Source organism: Mastigoproctus giganteus, chromosome 4, assembly GCF_048544385.1.
Source record: "Mastigoproctus giganteus isolate SK-2022 chromosome 4, ASM4854438v1, whole genome shotgun sequence".
In the NCBI taxonomy this organism is placed as follows: Eukaryota; Metazoa; Arthropoda; class Arachnida; order Uropygi; family Thelyphonidae; genus Mastigoproctus; species Mastigoproctus giganteus.
In genome coordinates, this window is record NC_143578.1 from 179,941,147 (window position 1) to 179,953,512 (window position 12,366).

At 34.4% G+C, this 12,366-nt stretch overlaps 1 protein-coding gene across 1 annotated transcript in view; it reads left to right on the forward strand.

Annotated features, from left to right (window-relative positions):
- Nucleotides 1-12,366, forward strand: part of LOC150087229 (dynamin-binding protein-like) — a 427,088-nt gene that overhangs the window by 161,188 nt on the left and 253,534 nt on the right. The window contains exons 7-9 of the mRNA XM_090372415.1: nucleotides 5,860-5,921; nucleotides 7,842-7,986; nucleotides 12,162-12,291. Coding sequence (XP_090228541.1) covers nucleotides 5,860-5,921; nucleotides 7,842-7,986; nucleotides 12,162-12,291 — 337 coding nt within the window. The remainder of the gene's footprint in view (nucleotides 1-5,859; nucleotides 5,922-7,841; nucleotides 7,987-12,161; nucleotides 12,292-12,366) is intronic.

Sequence of the window (12,366 nt, forward strand, 5' to 3'; positions counted from 1 at the left end):
CGAGGTATTTTAGGTTATTTATTTTATTTAAATTCGGTGGTTTTAATTTAATGTAATTTTAATTTATCTGATATCATCCTGGAAATTGAAAAAAGAAGATCTCCTATTTGAGGTAACTCTCATATTTATTATTATAAGAACAATAATAAACAATTTGTAACTTGTTGACTTGTTTTGTGGAGGCACTCGCTGGTTTGCAAACTGGACTTAAATTTCTTGAAACAGAAAAGGTAGATTTCCTTTCAGTTTTACAGTTAAAATGCCTTATTGAAATTGTTACAAAGGAACAAAGGATAACAGTCAACCCATGATTTTTAAAAATATGAAAGACTTGAAAGTAACGACTAAAATGTGCAAAAGTTAGTTTCAACTACTCAATAGACATTAGTAAACTAATGTTTATTGAGTAGTTGAAAGAATACAGAGTGCATTATGTTTTCCTTTTTCTCTCAAATTTTTGATCATTTGTTAATTTCAAAACACAAATATAAAAGTCAATACCACCACATAGAAAAGACGTTTTTGTGACAAAAGTGTGTGTTTATGTATATTTAACAACATGAATATTGGTTTTTTAAATACTTTATTGTACAGTGCATCAAAAAAAGATTGAAACAACGCAATTGCGTATTATTTCCATTATTATTCTTTGCATGTTTTTTCTTAGACATAGTACTGCAATTATCGTGCAGAAAATAAGATATCAGTGAAATTGATAGTACTTGTGAAGTTTGAATGCTGAAAAATGGCTAGAATTCTCTAACTCAATCTCACTTATTTGCAATGTGATTCTTTGGACCCTGAGCATCATGTTATAATGGGTTTTACCTGTACTAATAATCTTTCTTTGGCTGTGGCCATATGTAGAAAAGGTGGCTTGCAAACTGGAGCAGTAGGGGTATTAAAAGAAGAGATTGAGTACATGGCAGTAATAGGCTGTGCTTGTCATCTGATAATTTTTATCCTAAGTCAGGGAGCCGCATGTCTTCCTGTGAAAGTGGATGAATATTTGGTGGTCATTTATTACCATCTAGAGCAGCGGTCTCCAAACTTTTTGTGCCTTATGGGCACATTTGAGAGTTTATGAGAGAGTGGGAGGCACCAACAACTTAGTTTGGGGCAAAGAGTATCACAATTAGTGCAGAAAATAATTCCAAAGTGTGAGAAAAAATCACATTTGTACCAGCATGTAAAAGCATGTTGTAGAATGTTTTCAAACAGTAGGTGAATTGTAGTACAGTAAGTGATCCCAATGCTACATTTTAATATAAAATGTTTATGTTGTAAGTGAAATTTAATTTCAAGGCAAAAGATTAAAAAACCTGATTTCTCCTGTTTTTCTCCAATAAAAATTTGAAATTTTCTGCTTTTTGGAAGTTGAAGGTCAGCAACAATGGTGATATGGTACTATTTTAGATGGCCAGGATAATAGGAGAGCAATGACAGGAGTGGTATGCGACAAGAAGATATCACCCAGAAATATATAGTCTAGAGCAGTGGTTTCCAAACTTTATGTTACTATGCCCCCCTTTTAAAAAAATCTAATCTTGGCACCTCCCCCCCCTTTATTTCATAAAATAATACAGACACATTTTTAAATGGTAAAAAATGTATTAATACAAAAAATGAAAAAAAAAAAAAAAAAAACGTAATTGAAAGAATAATAACAAGGTTTTACTATATATATATATATATATATACACGCACACATACAATAAACCCCCGCTATTTGCGGTCGCTGATTTAATATAAAATGAAACCTAAAAAAATGTGAATTTTAAAGCGCCGTGAATATTTTCCGCCTTAAAAAAAAATGGGCGTGGCTAAAATTATCTTTCCCTGTCAAAACAGCGCTCAGTGGGTTGGGGAAGAGGGGTGACAAAATCGCAAATGTGGATGTTTCTCGCTAATCCTTGTTCAGTATGTGTTATGCACTTGTCATGGAAGGTTTCGTCGTTTGCTTTTAATTTATATGCTTATAAATTGAATAAATTTATCAATTTATAAATTGATATGCTTACAAAAGTGATAAATCTACCGTTTTGCAGTGTAAAACATACTTTTTCGAGTGTTAATGGAAGAAAGTGACTTTAGCATTAGCATTAGTAGAGGCATATGATGCAAGGAAGCAAGCTTATTCAGCATCAGCCAAAAAAAAAAAAAAAAAAAAAAAAACACACCACTCCCATTTCACCCCTCCGTTCGTTCGAAATTGTTCGACTTTATTGTGGACAAGTTCTTTCTAACCCCTACAAAAATATAGTTATGAATAACAAGTGAACTGTGAAAAGATCAAAGAAGGTGATGACATTAGCGAATAAAATTGAGCTATTAGACAAAATTTATAACGGTGAAAGTGTCCCCTCAGTGGCAAAACATTATAAAATCAATGAGTCAACAGTACGATCAATCAAGAAATCGGAAGCAAAAATCCGCCGTAGTGTCTGTGAAAACGTGCTAATTACTTCAAAAATTTGCTCTGTAACTCGTGATGTTAAATTACGAAAAATGGAAAAGGCTTTAAATCTGTGGATAGAAGACCGAACTCAAAATAAAATTCCATTAAGTTTACTCATCATTCATGAAAAGGCAAAACTCCTTTATCAACACTTTAGCGAAACTGGTGATAGCACTGGCGGGATAAGTTTTTTAGCTAGCAAAGGCACTGATTTGAAATTTCTAATAAATATTAAATTTAATATTAAATTGTTTCTTATTTTCATTTCGATGCCTTATGCTTGCATTTCACTATGTACTGTCTATGTACATAGTCATATTATGAAGGTACATATAATTCATACATAGACAAAATTTTAGACTAGTTTTTCTTACATATTTTATACTTTGGAACGGAACCCTTTTATTACTATGGGAGCAGCATTTCTCAGGAACATAACCCCTGCAAAATGTATGTATTCATTTTTAAATTATTTTGTTTTTAATGCGATGGATGTGCTTGTTTATTAGCACAAAGTTTATCGAATCTAGGTGTCATTGAGGAGAGTGTTACTCGTAGCTCTTTTTCTACTATTAAATGGGCTTGATATTTGGATTTCATTGCAGCCAATGCAGAAAATCCCACTTTGCATAAATATGATGTTACGAATGGCAGCAATACTTGCATTGTTTTGCTTGACAAAGTATTATATTCTTCACTTTGATTCAACCAAAATTGAACTAGGGTTTCACTCTGAAATTTTTGTTTCAATGAAGTATCGCATGATAATTCTATCAATTTTTCCTTTTCAATAGTTGTCAATCTGAATTCATCATCTTGTTCATCGACAAATGGATTCTGTATCCACACGAACTTTGTAAAATCAAATTCTTCGAAATAATGTGAAGAGTGCATTAGCAAACCATCCAAGTGTTCAGTAAATAGATTTTTGTTTGATTCAATATTAACTCTGGTGCAGAAATCATTTAAAAGTGGAAACATGTCGAACTTATTTTTTTGTAAATTTGATTTCCACAGCTCCAATTTTTTTATGTATGCTTTCACTTTGTCTTTTTGAATCAGTGAATGCATTTGTGGTCCTTGCATTGATTTATTCAAAACACTCAATTTTCCAAAAATTTCAACCAAATAGGCAAGTTTAACAATAAAGTTATCATTCCTAAATAAATTTGCCTCTTCATTATGATTTTCATCAAGAAAAATTGCGCCGACCGGGCTAGCCAGGTGGGTAAAGTGCCTGCCTGACAACCCAAAGGTCGCGGGTTCGAATCCCGCCTCGGGCTTGGATCAAAGTACTGCAAAAACCTTGGGAGGTGCACTATGGCCACAGAAGCCGATGCGCCAACAACTACCAAAAAAAAAAAAAAATGAAAGAAAAATTGCAATCTCTTCTTTGAGTTCAAACACCCTTTGAATCACTTTTGCACGAGAGAGCCAGCGCACTTCACAATAGTATAGAAGTGAGGTATAATTAGCTTCCATATCTTCACACAGCTTTGCAAACAACCTAACTTTTAAAGGACTGTTTTTTATGTTGTTAAGTTCCTCACTCATATTTTTTGACACAAGAGCTGCTCTGTGAAGCATGCAGTGCACCAGATAACTTCGGGTGCTTTCTTTTTAACTAATGCTTGAAGACCTGTCTTGTGTCCTGACATTGACTGCGCTCCGTCAGTACGGAGTCCAATGCAGTTATTCCACTTTGTCGTTCTCATCAAAAAAAGTGTCACTTATATTAAAAATTTCATTGGATGTGGCCTTTCCAGGAATGGGGTTGCAAAATAATATATCTTCCATTATATTAGTTTCTGCAACATATCAAACATGTACAATTAAATGAGCATCTTTAGCTACATCAGTTGCCTCATCTATTTGTATGGCGAATTTCAAAGTACACAGCCAAGAGACTAACTGATCGTAAAGATCTTCAGATAAAGCATCGATTCTTCTGCCAACTGTATTATCAGCAAGCGGTATTTGTCGCAGCTGTTTCACATATGATTCGCTGAACATTATTTTAACCATATCAATAGCTGCTGGCAAAACTAGAGTTTCTCCTATTGTGTGTGGTTTTTTACATTTCGCGATTCTGTAAGAAACTTGGTACGACGCTAGAATTGCATTTGATGGAACAGAAACTATTTTTTTGAACGTTTGCTTTTGTTCATTAAATTCATCTACTTTTCTTTGAAAAAAATTCAATGGGCTTACCAGCGTATTCAGAATGCATAGTTTTAAGGCGCCGTTTTAATTTGCCTGGTCTCATACTATCTGCAGCCAAAACTTTCGTACAAAACAAACACATTGGTTTTTCCAAGCCATCTATAATACCACTTGTGAATCCTAATGATAAATAGGATGAATCGTATTTTCTTGTCTTGGGAATTCTACCTCCTTGTTCCCTGTTTCTTGTATTCCCACTACCTTTACTTGTATCAGCATCAGTATCTTCATTATTAGTGGATTTTCTCTTGTAACCAGTCAAAAAATTTATCCATTCATCTAAAAATATTAGAATTAACTTTATATTCTTAAAAAATACAACTTCTAAATTACTAACGATTATTATCGGTAAGTAATCACGCCAAAAACAATAAAAAACACAATCGCACACCGCTGAAACTGTATTTTCAACCATGCAACTAATGCTATACTCTGCAATCTACCTATATAGGTCATACATAGTACGCACTAAATTAGTTAGAGTGAGATAGGTGGCGGTAAACTAATCAAAGTTAGAGTGAGATAGGTGGCGGTAAATGCTTTAAAAAATAGGTTATAAAATTTAATATTATGTTATGAAAGTTTATTTATATGTATATATTTTTTTATTTATATATGTTATGTTATGAAAATTACATTTCTGTTAAACTTTTCGTGCCTCCTTTTGCACTAGTCCGCGCCGCCCATTTTGGAAATCGCTGGTCTAGAGTGTAGAAGACAAATGTGTAATGCCATGGGGAGACAGAAGAGGAACCATTTGGAGTAGCAGAACCAAGAGTGCTAAGGGGAATGGGAGAAAAAGGAAGGTAGGAATAACAAATATCATTGAAAAGTGAGAGAATGTCAATTACAACAGGATCCTCCTTTTCTTTCTTTCAAAGGAATAAAAGGAACTACTGAGTCAGGTTATATATACGAGAATGGAAAGATTAAGAAAAACCTCCAGTGCATGGTAAGATGTTGGGGTGAAGTAAAAATGTCCAACAGAAGGAAGAGAAAAGGATGGGCTTGAGTAACAGGTCTCTGGATGGTGTGAGATTGAACTTCAGAAAGCAACAAACATTTTTATAGCACACAAAATTGTTTTTATGAAATTTTGTATTATAAGAATAATGAAAACAAATCTGTGTTTTGTCCTTTATTGCAAACTGAAATTTCCTTTTTTTAATCCATGTTAGGAAATGATGACACAGTAGATGGAATAAATCAGAAAATTATGAGCAAAGAGGCTCAGCTAAAGGTATAGTCTTTTTTTTAATTTTAATGCTAATTGGTAAAATATTTATAAACTTTATATTTCTCCAAACAGTATGTGCATGTATGAAACTTAGTTATAAATCTTATATTAATTGGGCTATGAAAAAATGATCCTATGTGTAATAATATTTACATAAAACATTTAAAAATTTTAGAAAATTTTCCCTACGGGTGGCAATCAGTGCAACCTGTAATGAAGAAGTCTGGGTTTAATACTGTTGCAGATCAGATGTACTTTTAATGGTCTTTTCACTCATGGCCAAATTGTAAAATCCCGCGTGGAAATATGTGTTTTCCCCTCCCTGGTTTATTCTGGACTTCTTTATTACATGAACCGTGTTGAGTGGCACACGAACACACGTAATTTACAGATGTGCATAATTCTTATAGGTTTTGCTTAGCAGAGGCTTTATGATTGTTGTGGTAGGCTAATCCCACAAGGTTAGTATAAAAGACCAGTAATGAGGGAGTGATGGCAATGACTGACTCCACAATAAAAACTTAAAAACTTTATTTTCTGATAAAGTTTTAGTTATGGAATTTTTATAGAAAAAAAAATTTTTTTTTTTTTTGGCAAGCAAGCAAGATTTTGCATTTTATTAAACTGAGATTTCCATACAGTTAGTTGCATTATTGTTTTATAGTAATTACAAGCATATAAAAATTACTTGCCACAAATAGTAATAGATTTTTTATGAGGGTAGCATGAAAATTAATACTTCTTATTACATAACTTTTGAAGGAATAGAGGTAAAAAAAGTAAAGATAAAAATGTTGCCTTTAATTTGATGTATAATTTTTCTGGGTATTTCCCACCTAACTCAATATACTTCTTCCACTGTTTAACAGATTTTTGTATTCCATTCAAGTAAAATTAATATTAATAGCAGGAAGTGATGCAAGGAAGCAAGTTCATATAGTGTCATCAAAAAAAAAAAAAAAACTGTCCACCTCTTCTATACATCCTCTCTAACAATTTATCAAATCCTAAGTTAAAGCAGCAGCCATGAAGAGATGGTTGGCTTCTCATTTAAAGCAAAATTTTATTTTCAGGCAGAGAGTAATAGGTTGTTGGGAAAACTTCCATCTGCTACTGTGCATGTATGTAGTTTGAATATTTTTAAGGAAAGATTAGACAAATTGTTAGAGAGGATGTATAGAAGAGGTGGACAGTTTTTTCCCCCTGTGTTACCTCAGAGATGTTATTCTAAGTTATGATGACAATAAAAGTTGCTAAAGATCAAAAACGTCAATTATTGGGAGGATGTGTAGCAACTTAAATCCCAGCAGTGAAATTTTTGCCAGTGTTGTACGATTGCAGCGAGGTCACACATTGTCATTCTGAAGCATCTTTGCTGTATTGCTAGGCTTTACACACTTGATCCTTTTTTTTTGATCCTGCCTAAGGTGGCATAACTTTTTAGACATTTTTTTGACACGGAAATGTCTTATGGAGAAATTCCTAGGATTGTCTCTTGCTTTCCGGATTGTAATAGTGACAAATTTGGATAACTTAACAAATGACAACTTGTCGAAAACTTTGAATAACTTAACAAATGAGAAATTGTTGACAAATTTGAATAACTTCACACAGTTTAAACTGTATGTTTAATGCTTCCATTTGAAACAGTGTAATATGTGAAAACAACTATGCATAAAAGGTACTATGGACACTACTAACTGATAACTGTTAGCTACATGGGAACCTACTTGGAACCTTGCTGTGCCGCCAAACTACTCAGATTATGAATTGGGGGGCATTACTTAACAGTCTGGCCTGGGAATAGAAAATTTAGTAAATTTATAAGCATATTGACAGTTGCCATTTTAGTAGATTCTGCTACATTCCAAGTAGATTTTGTTTATTTTATCCTCACCAATATTGAATATTTTACTTTTTCAGAGGCTAGAATATTGTAAAGAGAAAGTGGCGGAGGAATTACAGAAACAGTTGTGTGAAGAATCAGTCAAATCTGAACTCCAGAATCAGCTGAAACAGTGTGATGATGAAATTGATAGCGTCAAAAAAGAGTTACAATTTCTTCGAAGTAAGTAGTAGTAGTAGTAGTGGCATGTGACGCAAGAAAGCAAGTGTATGAACTTATGCAGCATCAGCCAAAAAAAAAAAAACACACCATTCCCTCCAAATGCCTGTCCAGTTTCTTCTTAAATTTATTCAACCTATCAACTTCCACAACGACAGATGGAAGTTTGTTCCAGCAATTAACCACCCGCTGGCTAAAGGCAAATTTTTGCACATCTATTCTACCTCTGTCTTTTCTTAATTTGAATTTATGCCCCCCCCCCCTAGGTGCGTAATCTGAACAAGTGGAAGGATCCCATCAGAATTCAGTTGCTCAACCCATTCAATGCCTTATCCACCTTAATTAGATCACGGCGCAGGTGCCTAGTCTCCAGCCACTGCAATTTGCAGAACTTAAGCCTCTCTTGGTAAGAAGATCCCTTCATTCCCCTCACCAATCTTATTGCCCTTCTCTGTACACACTCAAGCAAATCGACATCCTTCCTAAAATGAGGCCTCTAGACCTGTACGCAGTACTCAAGGTGTGGCCTGACCATTGCCTTATACAGAGGGACAATCACCTCCTTTTCCCTGCTAGCAAAATTCCTATATATCATTGACAAAACCCCATGACCTGCCCTGGCAGCCTGTCTGCATTGCTCAGAAAACTTCATATCTGACTGCACAATTACTCCCAGGTCTTTTTCATTTTCTATCAGCTTAAGTGTAGTACCACACAGTTAGTACTTTTCTCTCGGGTTACTTCTACCCATAAGCAGAACTTTGCATTTGTCTAGGTTGAACTTCAGTTGCCACTTCTTAGCCCATCTGCCCAAATTATCTAGATCCTGTTGCAGTAGCACACTGCCATTACTGTCATTAACAACCCTGCCAACCTTTGTATCATCTGAAAACTCCGACACTAAGCCTCATATACCTTCATCAATATCATTGATAAATATACAAAACAACAGTGGACCCAACACCAAACCCTATGTGACTCCACTAATAACATTAGTCCACGAAGAGCAGCACCCATTGATTACCACTTTCTGTCTTCTCCCACTTAACCATCCTTTCATCCATTGTAGCAACTTACCCTTAATACCATTCTGCTCCAATTTGTACAATAGTCTTCCATGCGCAACAGTGTCAAAAGCTTTCCTGAAATCCAAATATATGATATCAAAATTATTTTTTGCATCCAGTTCCTTTGTAACCACATCATAATAACCAATCAAATTTGTCAGACAAGACTTTCCCTTAACAAACCCATGCTGTGTCTGAATTATTGCTGCAGTTTTGTATAGATGATCCTGCAATGCATCTTTAACCAGTGACTCCATTATTTTACCCAGAACAGAAGTTAAACTAACTGGTCTGTAATTACTCGTGTCACCCTTCGATCCCCCTTTTTGAATTGCGGATACATTTGCACATCACCAGTCCGTGGGAGTCTCCCCTGAGTCCAAGGACGCTCTCATAATTATGTCTAAGGGTTTGCTTAGTTGCTTTGCTGCCTCCTTTAATATAACTGGATAGATCCCATCCACCCCAGGTGCTTTTCTTATGTTTAACTTCAACAATTTCTCCTCCACTTTGCTCCCAGTTATTACAAATCATTAAGTACCCTGCTACAATTTGATAACCTTCTGCCATTTTCAAACCTTAATAATTCTTCGTGTGTGAATGTAGATGCAAAATACTCATAATGATTCAGCAGTTTGTACCCATATTATTCAGTAAGCACTGAGATTGTTTCAAGAGATATATCACTAGAAACAAGCTGTTCCATGCCAGTAGATATATTTTTGGAATAGAATGGGTAAGCTGAAATTATATACTGATTCTTACATCAACCTTTAATTAAATGTATTGTTTATTTAATAAATACTTGCTATCATTTTAAAACGTTGGGCAGTTTCTTATACATTTAGCAGATTCCTTCCACTTCTGTCAGGAATTGGTAAAATAGTTATTATCCGACATCTCTCAAATTACTTTTATTCTGGTTTGCATTTTGAAAGAGGTATTAAATTGAAGTTGGTAGTTACAGAGTGTGAATGGGGCAGTGAGTGCTAGGATTATATTCAGTAAGACTGTTGACCAAAAAAAAAAAAATCTGAAGATTGAATTTAGAGATTTAATAGACAAATTTTTTTTCATAATTTGCTTAAATATCTTATAATTATCTTTTCAGTTGAATTTTGTGAAGTTATTTTCTGTAATATTTAATAAAGTTTTTCCTTTTTTAAAACTAATTCTGTTAAGTTACATTCTTTTTGGTATCTTGTAAGTTTAAATTATGAACAGATTTTTCTAAGTTCATAGGAGTTGAAGTTTTGGTAACTGCTTAATTACTTGCTAAATTAAGGAAATTAATTCCCCTATATCTTGTTGATTTAAAGTTATCCGTGTAATATTTTGTAATAATAATTACCTTAATAATGGCTGTTAAAAGATCCACATTGAATACTTTGTCAGAGGATACATAAAGCAGATGGAAATGGCCATAGGTGATTCTCATATTAGTCATGGGCTCATAGCTTGTGTGATGTATTTAAAGGTGATCTGGTTGATAATCATAGCTCAGCTGATGATTCTTTTCTTTGTTCCTGTTAGCATTAGCAGAGGCACATGATGCAAGAAAGCAAGCTTATACGGCATCAGCCACAAAAAAAACCCTTTCTCATTTCACTGATTCATTCGTTCCAAATGGTTGTCGAGTTCTGCTTTGAATTAATTTAAGCTATCAACTTCCACAACAACAGATGTAAATTTTTTCCGGCAATCAACTACCCACTGGCTAAAGGCAAACTTCCACACATCTATTCTACAACTGTCCTTCCTCAGGTTTGTAATCTGAGGAAGAGGAAGAATCCCATCAGCATTGAGCCTGCTCAATCCATTCAAGGCCTTATACACCTCAATCAGAGCAGAACTTAAGCCTTTCTACATAAGAGCACCCCTTTGTCCCTTCACCAGTCTTGTTACCTTTCTTTGTACTCGTTCTAGTAACTCTACATCCTTCTTAAAATGAAGCTTCCAGACCTGTATGCAGTACTTACGGTGTGGCTTGACCATTGCCTCATACAAGGAGATAATTGCCTCCTTATCCATGCTTGCAAAATTCTTGTATATCTTTGACAAGACCCCTTGACCTACTCTGGCACCTGTCTGCACTGTTCAGAAAACTTCAGATCTGATTGCACAATTACCCCTAAGTCTCTTTCATTATCCACTACCCTGACAGTTGGTACATTTCATTGGGGTTACTGCTACCCATATGCAGTACTTTGCGTTTGTCAATGTTAAACTTCAGTTGCCTCTTCTCAGCCCATCTGCCCAACTTTTCCAGATTCTGTTGCAGTAGCATACTGTCATTACTGTTATTAACAACCCTGCCAACCTTTGTATCATCTGCAAACTTTAAATTAGCTTGATATACCTTCACAATTTTTGCAGTGCTGATTTTAGAAGAGCAGTGAAGCTGATGATTTCAGAATGTAATCATATGATCAGCTGAAGTGACACCCAAATGAAGCTGTTTTTTTATCATTACAACTGTGTTTACTGGGCCAGCCACAATCTTCACCAGGCATTTTAATACTCTTCAAGAAGAGTATTTAAATGCCCGGGACCAACATGTAGTAGATGACTCTCCTTCCATGCAATAACTGAATTTCTAGATTCATTGATACTATTCCTGGGCAGTATTATCTTGAATTGTTAATGAACAGTGCAGTTCCTGCAATACAAAATGTGTTTGTAGATATATTGCTGTATTTTAAACAGGTTGGTTCACTTCCATATTTTCACTGATGGCTGTCCCAACACCCAAAAGATAAAGGGTACATTTTTATCTTTCAGGTGTCCCCATGATTTATGGCAAAGCAGCAAAATTAAAGCTGAGATGATATTATTATAAAGGTAAACTGCATGCACGCAGTTTACTTTTATAATAATAAAAACAGAAATGAAAGGAAACTTACTTTCAAATTCCACATATAATGAACGAATAGGCTATATATCACTGTTGTTATATGTTATATGCAGTGTCAAAAAATATATAAAGAATTAAACTTTAGAATTTTTTTAAGATAAAAAAATTAAAGAAACAAATTATTTTTTGACAAGTATAGGTTGTTTTATTATGTTATTAATTTTAGAGTGTTTATTCTTCATTTTTGTAATGCACAGATAATTTACAGAAGCAATTTTCAAAGACTGACAATTATGACAGGCAGCAAAGGGAGAAAGAAAAAGGTGCTAGCGAAATAAAAGCTCATGGACAACAGGAAGAATCAAACAGGAGAGCAGAAGAGAGACGGTTAGTTCTGCTTTCAAGTTTGTGAAATGTTACTACTTGTATATGTTCATGTTACTACTTTTACTGCTTGTAATG